The sequence below is a fragment of the Lonchura striata genome, chromosome 6 (assembly GCF_046129695.1).
Source record: "Lonchura striata isolate bLonStr1 chromosome 6, bLonStr1.mat, whole genome shotgun sequence".
Classification (NCBI taxonomy): domain Eukaryota; kingdom Metazoa; phylum Chordata; class Aves; order Passeriformes; family Estrildidae; genus Lonchura; species Lonchura striata.
Window position 1 is genome coordinate 54,191,385 of NC_134608.1, and position 16,321 is coordinate 54,207,705.

Below are 16,321 nucleotides of genomic sequence, written 5' to 3' on the forward strand. Positions count from 1 at the left end.
TTATAATTTGTGTGTTTAAATTTTGCAGAATAATGTGATTTCCAGCTGGTTTTAGTATGACCCTGTTAGTGCAAAGAACTGCAAAGGAAGTGCTTCTCAGGAGGTGCAGTGAAAGACACACAAGTTGTGTCCCCAAATGTTACAGAAGAAGCTTCTGAGGAAGGTAATTTGGAGGGTTGTGCAATGTGTTTTCACCCTGATGGCTGGTGGGGCTTGTCTGTACCTGCTGACACACCTCAGGTGGGAAGGCTGGGTGGATCTTTACTCAGGAGCTGGAATGAGTTTGGATTTTTCCCCAAACACTAAAAGAGACAAAGCTTCCTACCAAGGCCATCTGTGAGTCTGTGTAGGATGTGGACACACCTTGTAATGTGCAGCAAATCCTTGCTGGATCCTTGCTCTTCTTCATCTCCTTGTGCTTTCTCAGCTCTTGAAAACCACAATTCCTCTCTTTTATAAGAAAAGGAGGGAATGTAGTGACACAAACATAAGGAGTAAGCCTCTCTGCCTTCCTTTCCAGGAGAAAATGTGCTTTTATTGTGGACACTATTACAAGTTTCTCTCCAGATTTGCTTTAAGAGCATAACTGTAAAAGGTCTTTTCCAACCAAAATGGTTCCAGCTTTTTTCTGCATTTTCCCATCTTTACCAGTAGTGTGATGGCAACATAATCACCACCCTTATGAAATCTCTCTGCTGACTTTCCACCATAAGTGAGAGCCATGTTTTGCCTTCTATACCAGCTAACTGTGGATGGGTTTTGCTCCTTTCCTTTCCTAATTCTTGACTTTATAATTTGAGATTGATTTTGTTCCTTTTCCTTCATAATTCCAGCATATTTAGAGTTGCTAGGCTGTTCCTTTGGCCTTTTCCAAACACTCTGTTCATCAGTATGTCACCCTCTGGAGATTAGAAAAGGAAGTAATTATGGTTCTGATATACAGGACTAAGAAATAAGGAATTATGCAACATTAATGCCTCTCTCCCCCACAGATTGGCAGTGTGAAGTGGAAATCAGCTCAGAATATTCCAGGTACACCGGAGAGTGAGAGGTCAGTTTAGCAATACTGTCATATAAGATTATTTGGAAGAGTCAAGGATTTCTGAGGGATTTCTGGCTTCCTCTGACCCTTATTCTAAAATAAAGTGTCTGTGTTTGCAGGAGAAGAGGGAGGAAGAGAGGGACTGGTAGATTTGGACATCTCTGAAATAATGTATAGAACTGGGCATAACCTTAACTGTTTTCACTTCGCAGGACCAAGTTTGAAATACTCTAAAATAGTGCAGTTGTGAAATACTTTCACTGATTATCTGCTGTTGGTAGGACTGGTAGGACAAATAATTTCTACATTAATCAGGATAATATGAGGGAAAGTCATGTGGATTGATAAAGCTTTCAGTTGCTTAATTTATTACTTCTTTCTCTAACAAGAGAGTAGTGTCTCCTGTTGGAGTGATCATACAACTGGTTTTATGTGTAATTTTTATGTGGAGCTGGTCTGTCCTTCTTCATTCTGTCTCCCCTTTCTGGCCTCTCTTGTAGGTAATTGCTGTCATGGTAAAGTCTGAGGTGTGAGAAACAAGGCTGATGAGAGAAATCACTTCCCCAGAGATTACAAAATTCCTTGTATTACACAGCAACACCAGCATGTGCCACCTCCATTACTCCTGTACCCAGCATTTTCTTCAGCTTATTTCCCATTTATGACACTAACAGCACTAGAAGTTATCCCATGTCAACATTCCCCAGCCATATTCTTGGTAGCTTTTGTTCAGGTTCTTATCTTCCCTATTTTTGTGTCATAGCTTGGCTCAAACAACTCTCAAATATGTTTTGAGTTCCCATGGAAGCATCTCTGTGTTGACACCCTTGCCTGCCTTGTTCAGACATGTAGAGCTATATATTTAGTACCTCATCAGCCCTGAATTTGCGACTGGAAATTTCTGATTTGTTTTGGGTAGACGTACGGTAAACTGGTGCTTGGAAAAGCCAATTGGGATGAAGAAAATAGGAATAATGCAGGGTTTTCCTTAGAGTGTCAGAGGTTAAAAGTGAGGGAAAGTTGGTAGGAAGTGGCTTCCATGTTTCCAGATTTCTTCAAGGGGTTAAGGGACTTGGGTTGAGATCACTGAGTCCAACCCATGCCCTAACACCTCAAATAACCATGGCATCGAGAGCCATATCCAGTCTTTTTCTAAACACATCCAGGGATGGTGACTCCACCACCTCCCTAGGCAGACCATTCTGGAACTTTATCACTCTTTCTTTCTGTGAAAAACCTTTTCCTAATATCCAACCTGTAGTTCCCTTGATGCAGCTTAAGACTGTGTCCTCTCATTCTGTCAGCTGCTGCCTGAGAAAGAGACTGACCCTCACCTGACTAAAACTACCTTCTAGGAAGTTGTAGAGAGTGATAAGGTCACCTCTGAGTCTCGTTTTCTCCAGGCTAAGCACCCCCAGCTCCCTCAGTCATTCCTCACAGTGTTCCAAGCTCCTCTCCAGCCTCGGTGCCTCTGGATGTGCTTGAGCGTCTCAACGTCCTTCCCAAACTGAGGGGCCAGAACTGGACACAGCACTCGAGGTGTGGCTTCACCAGTGCCGAGTACAGGGGGAGAATGACCTCCCTGCTCCTGCTGGCCACAGTAATCCAATGGCCAGGAGCCATTGGCCTTCTTGGCCACCGAGGCACACAGCTGGCTCGTGTTCAACTGCCTGTCACCAGTACCCCCAGGTCCCCTTCTGCCTGGACACAGAACAGCCACACCATCCTCAGGCTATAACATTGCAGGGGTTATTGTGGCCAAAATGCAGGACTTGGCACTTGGACTCATTAAACTTCATCCTATTGGACTCTGCCCATCCATCCAACTGTTCCAAGACTCTCTGCAGAGCCCTCCAACCTTCCAACAGATCAGCACATGATCCCAGCTTAGTATTAGCTGCAAATTTACTGATGAAACTCTGAATGCCCTCATCCATGCCATCAATAAAAATATTGAACAGAACTGGCCCAGCACAGAGCCCTGAGGGACACCACTGGTGCCTGTCCCCAGCTGGATGCAGCACTGCTCACCAGCACACTCTGGGCTGGCCATGCAGCCAGTTCTGAACCCAGCACAGAGTGCTCCTGGCCCAGCCGTGGGCTGCAGCTTTTCCAGGAGTGTGCTGTGGGAGACAGAGCCAAAGGCCTTGCTGAAGTCCAGCTACACAACATCCACAGCCCTTCCTGCATCCACCAGGCAGGTCACCCACTCATAAAGAGAGACCAAGTTGGTCCAACATGACCTACCCCTCCCAAACCCCTGCTGGGTGGGTCTGACACCCTGGCCATCCTGTAAGTGTGTGTGGTGACACTCAGTGTAACTGTTCCATGACCTGACCAGGTACTGAGGTCAGGCTGACTGGTCTGTAATTACCAGGATCCTCCTTCCCACCCTTTCTGTGAATGGGTGTCACACTGGCCAGTTCCAGTCATCTGGAACCTCACCAGTGAACCATGACTGCTGGTAAATGATGGAGAGCAGCTTGGGAAGCTCATCTGCCAGCTCCTTCATCACCAAGGGGTGGATCCCATCTAGTCCCATAGATTATGGGAACTGCAGCTCAGCAGTTCTCTGACTGCCTCCTCCTGGATAACAGGGGGCTCATCCTGCTCCCGACACCATCTACCAACCCAGGAGGACACTTGTCCTGAGGACAAGCTGTCTTCCCACTAAAGACTGAGGCAAAGAAAGCCTTAAGCACCTCTGCCTTCTCCTATCTGCAGTTACTGAGCTCTCTCCCACACCCAGTAGTGAACAAAGGTTGGTCTTAACCTTCCTTTTGCCATTAATATATTTGTAAAAACATTTTTTATTATCCTTTACAAAAGTTACCATATTAAGTTCAAAATTAGCTTTGGCCTCCATAATTTTTCTCCTACGTGCCCTAGCAACCCCCTTAAATACTTCCTCAGAGACCTGACCCTCCTTCCAAAGGTGATACATCCTCTTTTTATTCCTAAGTTCCTTCAAAACCTCGTTGCCCATCCAGGCTGGATGTTTGCCTCGTTGACTGATCTTTCAGCGCACAATGATGGTCTGTTCCTGTGCCCTCAAAAATCTCTGTTTTGAAGCATATCCACCTTTCCTGGACTCCTTTCTTTTTAAGGGCTGCTCCCCAAGGAACTCTCTGAATAAGTCTCCTGATTAGGCCAAAGCCTGCCCTCTGGAAGTCCAATGTAAAAGTATTATTGATGTTCCTCCTGATTTCACCAAATATTGAGAACTCTATAACTGCATGATCACTGTGTCGCAGGCAGCCTCCAACCACCACATCTCCCACCAGCCCATCTCCATTTGCAAAGAACAGCTCTAGCATAGTCCCTCCCCTGGTGGGTCACTCACCAGTTGCGACAAAAAGTTGTCCTCCACATACTCTAAGAACTCCCAGGACTGCCTCCTTTCTGCTGCATTAAGTTCCCAGCAGATGTCTGGTAGGTTAAGGTCACCTACAAGAACAACAGCTGGTGATCCTGAAACATTCTCCAGCTGCTTATAGAATGAGTTGTCCACCTCTTCTGCCTGGTTGGGTGGTCGCTCCCTAGAACCCTTCTTTATTCGCCCCGCTCTCGCAGGAGGAACGCCCTGCCCTGCGCCCGTGTGGCTAAACTATCACCAAAACAGCATTATCTGCTCTACTGGTCCTCAGCAGCAGAACATCAGGACCCTCAAAAGTGCCTACCATCGTGTCCCTTCCAGTTTGCTGCAAACTCCAAGGACTTGCTCCCATCCTGCTGGGAATAATGAGGAATGAATAGAGGACATTCCTCTAAGGAGTTGCACCACATGAAAGAATAAGAAAAGAAAAAGAAGGAACAGGGGTGATACAATTTGCATTCTTCTATAAGTTACATTCTTATAACTAAGTGGTTTATTTGTTTATATTTAACAATTAATTTTATTTATATTTTTGTTTATGTTTTGCTCTAAGTTACTCAGCTTAATTAGTGCTCCTTTTTTTTTTCCTTTTTCCTCAACAGGTGAGTGATGCTCCAAACCTGGCAGTGTTTAAGAAGCATTTAAGCAATGGTAGAGGCTCTAACTTTTGGTAAGCCATGAAGTGGTCAGGCATGATATTTGTAGTGAGCTAAATGATCTAAGTGATTAAATGATAGTCCCTTGCAACCAGATCAACTGAAATACTCTGTTGTATTCCATTCTGTTCTATTTTCTCCTGCCTCTAAGAGAGAGGAAATTCCTGCTTGTTCATTTATGAGGGTGTTTGACCTCCTCATGCCTTTGTTGTCAATCATCTAATCGGTGTTTCTCTCCAGAACCTGCCATGTTCATAACATGCAGAAAGGGAACTAATGGAATTCCTTTGGCAGTCAACAAATATATTCATCACTTAGGAAGTGCAACAGCTCAGTTTGGAAAAAATCAGATTTTAATCTGGATAAAAGTCCATTTAGCTTTGCCCCAGATTTTTTTTTTTTTCTCCTTTTTTTTTTTTTTTTTTTTTTTCTTTTTTTTTTTTTCAGGCTTGATGACATATGTATTAAGACAAAAGTTCCAGAAACGACCATCATGCAGCTTTGGTACAGTGCAAGGAAAGGAAGACTGGATTACAGGAGTGTGGCAGGCACATTCTTCTTTCTTTCAGGATTTTTCATAGAGGAGCACAGAGGAAAGAAAGAGAAAACAATTTCTAGTTATTCTCCTTGTTTTACCCATGTGGAATGCATTTAAAGAATTGTTTACTTGGGGTAGTTGCTTGGTTGGATTCAGGTGAGGATTGTTTGAGCCTGATGGCCAATCCAACCCACCTGGGGCTGGGCTCTCCAGAGAGAGTCAGAGTTGCGAGTCAGTTAGATATGGTAGTTAGAAAAAGTAGGTTATGGTAGTTAGAAAAAGTAGGTATGTAGTTTCAGTATCAACTTTAAATAGTCTATTAATGTATTATAGTATAGTTATAATAAAGAAATTATTCAGCCTTCTGAACTGGAGTCAGACATCATCATCTCTTCCCACTGGGTTCACCTGCATTTACAATACAGGACCATAAAGATGTGGGATGTGTGAAGGAACAATGCTTATCAGGTAGCTATCCAGTCATAATTTGATGCTTATCTTTTTAGCAGTTAATTTCTTGATTGTGAAAAGACAGGTTGCAAAACCAATCAGTGCTGCTTAATGTGGGTAGACAACTGAGGAGCTGGAACCTTGGTGATGTAAGGGCTGTGGTGCAGATTAATGAAGGGTTTGTTCCCAAATAGATTGTCCCCCTTGGAAGGACCTGCTGCTACAATGGACCTGGGTGCTGTTACCAGCATTCCTATCAGAGCAGTATCTGGCAGGGATAATGTCATGAGTGTCCTGCATGTGACAGGCAGCTCTTTCTCTCAGCAGGTTACCTGGCTCATTCTGAGGTCATGAAAGCTTCAGTTATCCAAGGGCTTAACATAAATCCATGTAAGGTCTTAAAACCTCGCTACCATTTTGGGTGCTGCCAAAAAGGCAGTTTTTAAAAAATCTAGAACTCCAGCTAAGCTTGTGCTTGTCTCCTGACACCCCCAGGCTCAAGCCTTGTCCAACCTGGCCTGGAACACTTCCAGGGATGGGGCAGCCACAGCTTCTCTGGGCACCCTGTGCCAGGACCTCCTCACCCTCACAGGGAAGAATTTCTTCCCAATATCCAGCCCATTTACCCTGCCCTCTGTCCCTTTGAAGCCATTCCTCCTTGTCCTGTCACTCCAGGTCACTGTAAAAAGTCCCTCTCCAGCTCTCTTGGAGGTTCTTTAGGTACTGGAATTGTGCACAGAAATTGCCATGTTTAGGGTTATTTTTTTGTGCTCCATACACTAAAAACCCTCTGGGGAGGGAGCTTTTGCCTGCTTGACTTATTGACCCAGTGAGAGCTATTTAACTTTGTGCAGGATTTTAAGATCAGAGAAAGGTTGGGCTGATGATCTTGAAGGTTGGACTTGATGATCTTGGAGGTCTTTTCCCACCTTAATAATTCCATAAAGTAGCTAAGGGGCACGGGACAAGAAGGGGGTGGATTCTTCCTTCTTTTCTGCTGAATATTTAATATTGAGTATTCATGTAAGAGGAGAAGCTAAAAGGAAGGAGTTGTGCTGCACTCCTGAAGGTATGTGCTGGTGTGCTGGAAGTGTGGTTTATCTCGTATGTTATAAAAACACATTCTGTAAAAAGCACCAAATGTGAGCCTAAAGGAATGGCAAAGCCCAGGAATCAGGAGGAAATGGTGCCTACTGTGACAGGGGACAAGCAAAGAAACAGGTTGGTGATAAAAACAACTATTAAACTTCTTTTTAAGGCACCTTATTGCACTGGTTGTCTCTGGGAGCTGGGCTGAGAAACCAGCTATAGGATTTTCACACCTTCCTGTAAAGGAGAAGAGCCAGAAGTATTGTGTAAACTGTTTGAGATAATGAGATGAGATTTCGTCTTTTGAAAATCTAGACTGCAGAATCATTATCAAGTGTGAGCTTTACCAGCACAAGTAGACTCAAGAGCAAACAAGCACTGAGGGAAAAAATAAAAGGTCAAATAGATGCATGAGAAATGTTATAAATGTAAAGAAATCAGTTCAAATTAATTACAAGATGGTATCTCGGATAAATTAATTCATGTACTTTGAAAAGCCTGTCCTAATTTTGGACAGGCTCCTCCATCTGGGTTGTTGCTGTTGTGGGTTTTAACAGGTGGCTTTCTATAGGATAAAGAAATCATTCAGTCAATCACAGTTTTAATTTTCAAGATTGGGGTCTCTTTTGACAAGAGAAAATGATGTAGATGTTGTGACTGTTCAGAGGGAAAGGAAAAATGGCACCAAGTGTTGTTCTGAAATTAATGCTCATTTCCTGGAGTCCACAAATCTAATTAATAATTTTACCAACACAAAGGGGGCAGTGGGAGGGAAAGAAACATCAGTTTCACAACCTGCTATCAGAACCTGGTACAACATTCCATGTGTGCCATCCCAGGTTTATCCCAGGTAACAGAAGCATCCAGGGCAGAACTTCGAGGATTATTCCTGCCACGGGCTCTATGGGAGCTCCCTGCTCGCTGTCAGTGTTGGAAAACTGGATTGAAATAGAGTTTCACCAGGTGCTAATTATTATACTGAGTTTTCTGGAGATTGGGGTGGTTTGGCTGTTGGGTTTTTTTAGTAGGACATAAGAATATGCTTAATTCATGTTTCATCCAAAGGGTTTGTGGACTGCAACATCAAAAGCAAAGCTACAGAGTGATATTTTTTCTGGTTAATCAGCGGACTATTTTAAGGGAAGTTTTTCCTGTCTGAGCCCGTCCTGGGAATGGAATTAACTTGCTGAGGACCCCGCCTAAGCAGTCAGGTAGCCCCTACCTGAGGGTACGACCTGAGGACTTTGGGAATGCAGAACCAGGGTGGGAACGGGGCAATTTTGGGAGGCAGACCCAACCTCGAGGAGCTGGAGCGGGTGGAGGAGGCGGGGAGCGGCGCTGGGGCGGCTCCCTCCCTTAAATGCCACGGCGGAGCGGGATGCGGGGCTGCGGCCACGGCGGGAGGAGGGCGGGAGGCAGGATGGCACCGCCGCGGGGCGGCGGGGAGCTGCGGGATGGGGACAGGGATGGGGACAGGGATGGGGACAGGGACAGAGCCCCTGCAGCGGGGATGAGGCGCTTCACCTGGGAGGAGATCGGGCAGCGGAACGGGCGGGGGCCGGCGCCGCAGGAGCGCTGGCTGGTGATCCACAGGAAGGTGTACGACATCAGCCGCTTCTACCGGAGGCACCCGGGGGGGGCCCGGCTCCTCGTCAGCCACGCCGGGCAGGATGCCACGGTGAGCGGAGCGGGGACGGGGGGACCGGGATGAGCCGGAGGAGGGAGGCCGGGAAAGTCGTGCGGAGAGAGCTTGGGAGTGGGAATCGAGGTATGCGACAGAGTCGGGGGAGCGAAGTGTGACCGCTCCGTGCGAGCCTCGCCATCCCCGTGCCATGGGAAAGGGCAAATGAGGAGATGCAGCCCACGGGAACGGGATCTGAGCGGTTGCTCCAGCTAAATCAGAGCAACAGCTGGAGCGAGAGCAGAGGAGCACATGGAGATGCTCAGAGGACTGGAGCACCTCTGCTAGCTGGGCGTGTTCAGCCTGGGGACGAGAAGGCTCCAGAAAGAGCTCAGAGCCCTTTCCACTACCTAAAGGTGTCCAAGAGAACCAGAGAGGGACTTTGGACAAAGGCCCGGAGGGATGGGACAAAGGAGAATAGCTTTAAACTAAAAGAGCATCAATTTAGATTGGATATAAGGAAGAAGGTTTTGATGATGAGGGTGGTGAAACATTGGCATGGGTCACCCAGAGATTTCCCATCCCTGGACACCTCCAAGTCCAGGTGGGATGGAGCAATCTGATATAGTTGAAGATGTCCCTTCTCATTGCAGGGAGGGGTGGACTAAAGGAGCTTTAAAGGCCCCTTCCAACCCAAACCATTCTGTGATCGTTAAGTCTTCAGGATTCCTCTTCTCTTCTGCTCTTGCTTGTGCAGTTGCTGTGAGTTGCAGCATTTTTTTCCATATATAAGGGATATTTGAGGCTCAAGAATTCAAAATAATTTTCAGTCCATCAAGTTTAAATTTCAAGTTGTGTATTAGTTGAACTCTGCATTCTGTAATTTCATCACTTATTTCTTGAGTTACTAGTACTAGATTTCTTTCATTTTACATTGCTGGAAAATCCCAGACAATGGATGAACCAGGTATTTTGTTTCTGGGACCTGAGCCAGTTTGGTAGGTAGTTGGTTCCATGTCCAAATCATTAAGCCCTGCAGGATCTGAGCCACTTTCATGTCTGTCCATCTTGCATTAGGTCCATTGCTTAATCTTTTGGATGGTAGGTTATGAAAAATTAAGACATTATCTTAGTTGACCTGGGAGATTTTAACTAAAAGCAGAAACCCAAGCAAGGTGGCAGCTCAGGAGACACTGCACACTGAAACTGTGGAGTCCTCTTGGTGCTGATTTTTTATCCTCACAAAGGATAAAAAAGAAAGGATGCCTTTCACCAGACCAAGTTACTTCAACCTGGCCTTGGACACTTCCAGAAATTAATTGATTCAAAAGGCAATTAAAAAAAAATTTTTAACAAAATCTGGATTTTTTTCCCCCCCTTTGTTGCTGTGCCTTTGCAGGATGCCTTTGTGGCATTCCACGTTGACAAGGTGCTGGTGAGCAAGTACTTGAAGCCACTGCAGATTGGGGAGCTGGCACCAGACCAACCCAGCATTGAGCCCACTAAAAATGTAAGTGTGTTCTTACAAAACAGATCAAAAGAGACTAAAGGAAAATATTCTGAGATTACACCTTGTTCTTCTCTATCAGCATAGCTCCTGGAGCAATAGCAACCAGGTTGCTCACTTTTTTTTTTGGCTACTACTTAAAAACAATGTGTAAATGTGAGTCTAAATCCACATTCTGTGGTTGAGAATGAAGCTCCTGAAGATGAATTTTTCTACAGCCTCTCTACCTAAATAGCAGGGTTATCACCTCTTTTTTCCCTTGTTTTGAGGGAGAGCTAACCAAAAGGAAAAGGAATAGTCTTGAAGAATAAATATTCTCCTTCAGCTGCAGGTGCATTTAACCCTCCCCTGTTAATCCTGGGAAGGGAAAAGTGAAGACAATAGAAGGAATAATTTCATGCAAAAACCTACCACAAGGTGGCATGGGAAGTTCACTCACGCAAAGTACACCTTTCACTAAACACAACTTCAGCTGAGCCCTCTGCTGCCTGCCAAGGACTTGATGGAAGAATCACCGAGGAGGATTTGTTTTAGGGATTGGGATGCAGACATTGTGATGGCTGCTCCTGGCTCCTCAACAAAAAGCTGTAGCAGAGCAATGATAATGTTTATTAAACCCAGCTCTTGCCATTTTAGCCAGATCCTTTGTTCTTTCTCCCCCTCATTAAAGTGGTTTTTGGGTTATGAGGCTGCAGTGATGCTCTCTGAAACCAGAGAATTGTAACCCTGATGCTTCCCCCAGGAAATGCTGGTGAAAGATTTCCGGGAATTGCGCGCTACAGTCGAAAGAATGGGACTCCTGGAGCCAAACCAGCTCTTCTTCTTCCTGCTCCTGGCTCACATCCTGCTCTTGGATACAGCTGCCTGGCTCATCCTCTTCTACTTTGGGACATCCTTACTACCCTTTGTTTTCTCCCTGCTGCTGCTGACCATTTCCCAGGTAAGCAATGAATTCCACAGCGTGGACTTGCACCAACCTACGCGCACACACGTGTGAGCAGTTTCTTGTCCTTTGCTTCCTCACTTGGCACAGTTTCACTTTGTCGTAAAAACAAAGCCACTATCTGGATACCAAGAAGAAATTTTGCATGTGGGGAGCTCACACTAAACTTAGTTTGGGATTCTTTCAGCAAGATATATTCTGGGGCAAGCCTTGGGACTGGCAGGATTTCACAGTCCCTTTCTGCTGGTGACTTGGGAGCAGTGTCTGGAAGATAAATCTTAATATTTCAAAGCAAAGGATGAGTGTGGCACAATCCCCATCTCAATTACTCTTTTTCTCCCCTTCTAAAGTTTTCTTTCATCTCCTCCAGGTCCAGGCTTCTTGGTTACAGCATGATTTAGGACACCTCTCAGTATTCAGGAAAACCAAGTGGAACCACTTGCTACACAAGTTTGTGATGTGCCATTTGATTGTGAGTCCCTGGAGAAGTTCTGAGGGTTTTCCTGTAGAAATGTGTGTTCTGAAGACTCTGTGGAGCATGTGCAGCATTGGGGGAGGGATTAGGGGCAGGAAGTAAAGGGAATTCTGGCTCTGAAAGTGCTTTTCATGCTTTGTTCTTCCCTTGAACAGGGGGCCTCGGCCAAGTGGTGGACTCTCCTGCACTCCCAGCACCATGCCAAACCCAACTGCTTCCACAAGGACCCTGACATTGATATGCACCCTTTCCTCTTCACTTTGGGGAAGAAATTCTCTGTGGAGGTCAGTGAGTGGGTGTGGGAAGTCTAAAACTAAGATGTGATGGCAGTTTCTGTAAAGAGGTTTATTTCTCCACAGCTCACACTAAATCCTTGTAAGAATGTCTCAAACAGCTGATACATTGACGTAAATAAATTAGACATGATGTAAGGGCATTGTATATAGGGTGGAAAATCCACCAGCACATTCATGGTTGGAGAAACCTAGAACAACGCAGTAATTAATGATCATTAAATAACTTGTAAACATCAATCACTGTAAGGCATGGCTACAGTCAGCCTGGAATTATTATTTTAATATTAATGTATGAGGCTCAGTCAAAGGGGTGGCTTTGATGTCTTCTAGGAGAGATTGCTGTGACAGGAACAGCAGGACTGAAAAACCCAGGGCTGTTCCTGGAACTCCAGTTGGGCAGAATTTGTTGGGCCATGTAGGATGCTCTCAGTTTGTCCTGTTTGGCACTGCCAGTAGTGACAACCTAAAAGTGCTGATCACCCTTTTGCTGTAGATCCTATCTTGAGATCCTATCACAGCAGCTACAACAGTGAAATATTCTTCTCCATGCCATTGTGGAACTGCTATTTAAGTTTAGAGAATTGGAGAAGAAATAAGGGGAAAAATGAGAGAAAATACATATTTCTGACCACTAACATAACTCAGCCTTGCTATATCTAATTCTTCACAAAATGCACCATGAAAAAAGGAATGAGGGTTGTGGAAAGTGTACAAGAAGAGTCCCTCTGGAAAATAAATGGAAAAGAGCAAGTTACCTGTGAAAATTGCTTGGTCTCCACTAATTCTTTTTTCCTGGGTTTTTTTCTCACAGCTTGGGATCAAAAAGAAAAAATACATGCCCTACAACCACCAACACAAATACTTCTTCATCAGTGAGTATCTCTATCCTCCTGCAATTCCCTGAGAAGTATTAAAGGGGCTTGGAGATTCTACTTTTGACCTGGAGAACTTGAGAAAAACAATGGTGCCCGAGTCAAAGACCACAATAAAAAGCCAAGATAATAATGGCTAGATTTTTGGAAGAGTTGAAGACCTGACCCATCTTATCCCAGATCTCCCACATCCTCCACAGAGGCTCTGGGTTATGATGTCATACCATATCTTTCAGTAGTATCAAAGCCTGTGGGTTTCAGGTTTTTTTGTTTGGTTTGCTTTGGTTTCTTGGGTTTTTAAGTGCAAGTGAGATGCCCTTTTGGAAGGCTGAGTTTGAGTTCTTCAACCCCAAATCCCTGATAGACAAGGGATTTCATATGCATTCCTGTTGTTGCCCCGCTTTGCACTAAGGAATAAGGAGCCAGATAAGCTTTGGGCTGTGGAAGCCACTTCTCAAAATAAACATTTGTGGCTGTTCCTCAGTCAAGAGCCTAAGATTAAATCTGAGGTTTGTAAGAACTCTCAGATTAATGGACAGACCTACAAATGTTTCAAGGCACTAAACCATCCTAGCATCCTAACCTGGAATGTTCTCCAGATTGAGCAGGAATTCAGGACCCAGGCTGATGTTGTCACTCAGTCCATGATGAATTTTTCTTTCCAGCTCTTCCTCCCCTCCTGTTCCCCACCTACTTCCACTGCCACACATTCTACATTGCCTACACAAAGAAGTACTGGGTGGTGAGTACTGCTACTTGTGAGACCAAAAGGGGTCAATGGGGACCTTCAGCCTTCCTTCTGAGCATGGAGCCAGCTCCTTGCTGGGCAAGAATGCCCAGATTCACCTCTTACAGCAAGCTGTGAGAAAGTATCACAGGCTTGTGTTGATTGTTCTAGATTATTCCATTAAAAAAAAAAAAAAAAAAAAAAGCAAACTGTCAAAGCTGAAAGTAAATTGTTCTTTTATACTTATAGTATGAAGCTATAAAAAATAAGCAAATGTAATTTATAAAGACATGCTTTTCTTGTTGTCTCTGGTTTTGGTAGGACTTGGTCTGGATGCTGACCTTCTACATCAGATTCTTTTATACTTATGGATCTTTATTAGAAACAAAGAGTCTCCTGGCATATTATTTTATATTCAGGTGATGTGTCTTTAGAAGCTTCTTTCAGCCTTTTCTCAATGCATTCTTTCCATCTGTACCTGCCTGCCTTTCTCTATGTTTTCATTTCCACATTCTCCTTTGCCACCTAATTTTTTGCCTACTTTTTAATTAATACCTTCTTTAGTTCAATTGCCAGTGCAAGTTTTGTGTTGCCCCATTAGCTGTGGCAACAAAGAGATTTCACTGAGTGCTGACCAAATTGAGAACTATTCACCTCACAACATTCAGTGCTTTGGGTGTTGGGTCTGCTGCTGCTCAAAGAGAACATTTAACCAAAATAGCTTAGCCTGGGCTTGCAAATGCCTAGGTATTATCCAGCAGCACTGACTTGAATGGTCAGCATACTCTCCCCATGGACCATTTCACTGATTCTAATCAGTTTGGGCCTTGGCTACAGATAAAACAAGTTGAACACCAGTCAGTGTTATAACAAAATACATGAAATAATAATGAGTTTCATAAGGAAATAATGAAACTTCCAGGGTTTGGAAGTCCTTCCAGGTGCTGGCTTAGCAAGGCTAGTGCTCAGTCATGTATTTTAAGTCAGGTTTTGCCATTATTTCAATGGCTCCTCACTGACCTGCTCACCCAGCACTGAATTCTCTCATCTCATTGCACAGGATGCTGGAGAGCAGCTGGTTTGTCTGGGTCTCACAGATGAACCACATCCCAATGGATATCGACTATGACAAGAATTTGGACTGGATGTCTACTCAGGTAAAAGATTTTTTTTCCCTTCTTAAGAATTGTGGCCATACAGGAACAAATTTTAACCATAATCAAGTCTCCTGTTTCATTAAGGGGGAAATCTGTTGGTGGCTGGGAGGTGAAGGTTAGTAGGCTGATGGATTCAGTCATGGAAAAGGTAAATGAGTACAGCAATGGCACACTCGTGGGCAATCCAAAATGAAATCCAGGTCGAGCTCTAGTTCTTAAACATACTCTGACCTGTCTCTGACTCTGCTTTCCTCTCCCATCCTCTAGCTCCAGGCAACCTGCAACGTGGAGCAGTCACTCTTCAATGACTGGTTCACGGGGCACCTCAATTTCCAGATTGAGCACCAGTGAGTACTCACCCCAAGAGGGAATTTTCTTTCCCCTCCTCCTTTTTAAAAAATATTTTTCTTTCTCTCTCTTTTTTTCCTTCCTTATTATTTTTTCGCTCTGAATTCTACAAATAGTTGTGGGGTACCAATGAGTTTGTCTTTAAAACTTGAAACTCTTTAAGGGAATCATGTAATTCAAAACTTTCATTGGATCCACAGGATGACAAGAGAAAATGGAACAGGGGCAGGATCCATGCAAGGACAGCAAGAGAGTCAACCCCAAGTCGTAGGATCAATGGAAATGTCCTGGTTAAAGCACCTGGTTTTAGTCTTTAAACAGGAGTTTAAAGCCACCTCTGCAATATTTTTTTTGCTGTTATTTGTTAGAGTGAGATATGCAAGGATGAAGTATGGGCTCATCTCCTCCTTTGTGCTACTTCTGGAAAAAGGGAGGGAGGGAAAAGTAATTTTTTTTCCATAAACATCATTTAATTTGGAGACAAACTGTGTGGAAAAGAACAGAGGGAAAGCAGGAAATTCCTACCAGTTCCTTGTGCTAAAAGCACAGCAGGGGGAAAAGAAGAGCTAGGAGCAACTAGAGACTCTGCTCATCGTGAGCTGGGTGATTCCTGGGAAGCACTAATGGCTAGGATTTCCTATGAAGCTTGGCTGTCTCCTGTTCACAGCCTGTTCCCCTCCATGCCACGGCACAACTACTGGAAGGTGGCCCCTCTGGTGAAGTCCCTGTGTGCCAAGCATGGCATTGAGTACCAGTGCAAGCCTCTGCTCACAGCCTTCGCAGACATCGTGCAGTGAGTAAAAATAAACCCCCAAAACTGCAGGAGCATGCAGGAGAGAATGGAATCCTAAAAGCAAGAGCTGTTCTCTCTCCTTTTATCCTCTTAGGCACATGGTGACTCTTGGGGAGAGGTATTTGTGGGTCTCAGCTTATTGTGGGATTCTGGGAAATGAGCAGACAAAACCTCATTCCTTTGTCCCAGCAAGACTCCCCTGAGCAGCCCTGTGATGTGTCCTCTCTTTCTCTCTCTCCCAGCTCCCTGAAGACCTCAGGAGAGCTCTGGCATGATGCCTACCTGCACAAATAAAGGACAGAGCGTGGTGCTACCATTCAGAGCCTGCCACGGCTGCATTCCCAGCAAGCTGAGGGGCAGGGATCACATGGGACTCTCTGGCAGAACAAAGTGAGTAAGGACTGAGGGATAAAATTCCAATAGAGATGAAG

General features: G+C 44.7%; 1 protein-coding gene across 1 annotated transcript; it reads left to right on the plus strand.

The window, feature by feature from the left end:
• Positions 1 to 8,661: 8,661 nt before the first annotated feature.
• LOC110485021 (acyl-CoA (8-3)-desaturase) lies at positions 8,662 to 16,321 on the plus strand. Its single transcript, XM_021556069.3, has 12 exons — positions 8,662 to 8,829; positions 10,172 to 10,282; positions 11,022 to 11,219; positions 11,593 to 11,694; positions 11,853 to 11,981; positions 12,805 to 12,865; positions 13,531 to 13,607; positions 13,914 to 14,011; positions 14,653 to 14,749; positions 15,017 to 15,096; positions 15,765 to 15,890; positions 16,133 to 16,321. Exons 1-12 carry the CDS (start codon positions 8,662 to 8,664, stop codon positions 16,182 to 16,184), a joined length of 1,299 nt encoding a protein of 432 aa, XP_021411744.3. The 3' UTR covers positions 16,185 to 16,321.

Coding starts and splice junctions, on each gene's coding strand:
- LOC110485021 (XM_021556069.3), top strand. CDS start 8,662: ATGAGGCGCTTCACCTGGGAGGAGATCGGGCAGCGGAACGGGCGGGGG. Junction 11,982..12,804: donor GGAAGAAATTCTCTGTGGAG/GTCAGTGAGTGG, acceptor TTTTTCTCACAG/CTTGGGATCAAAAAGAAAAA. Junction 14,750..15,016: donor TGGACTGGATGTCTACTCAG/GTAAAAGATTTT, acceptor CCCATCCTCTAG/CTCCAGGCAACCTGCAACGT.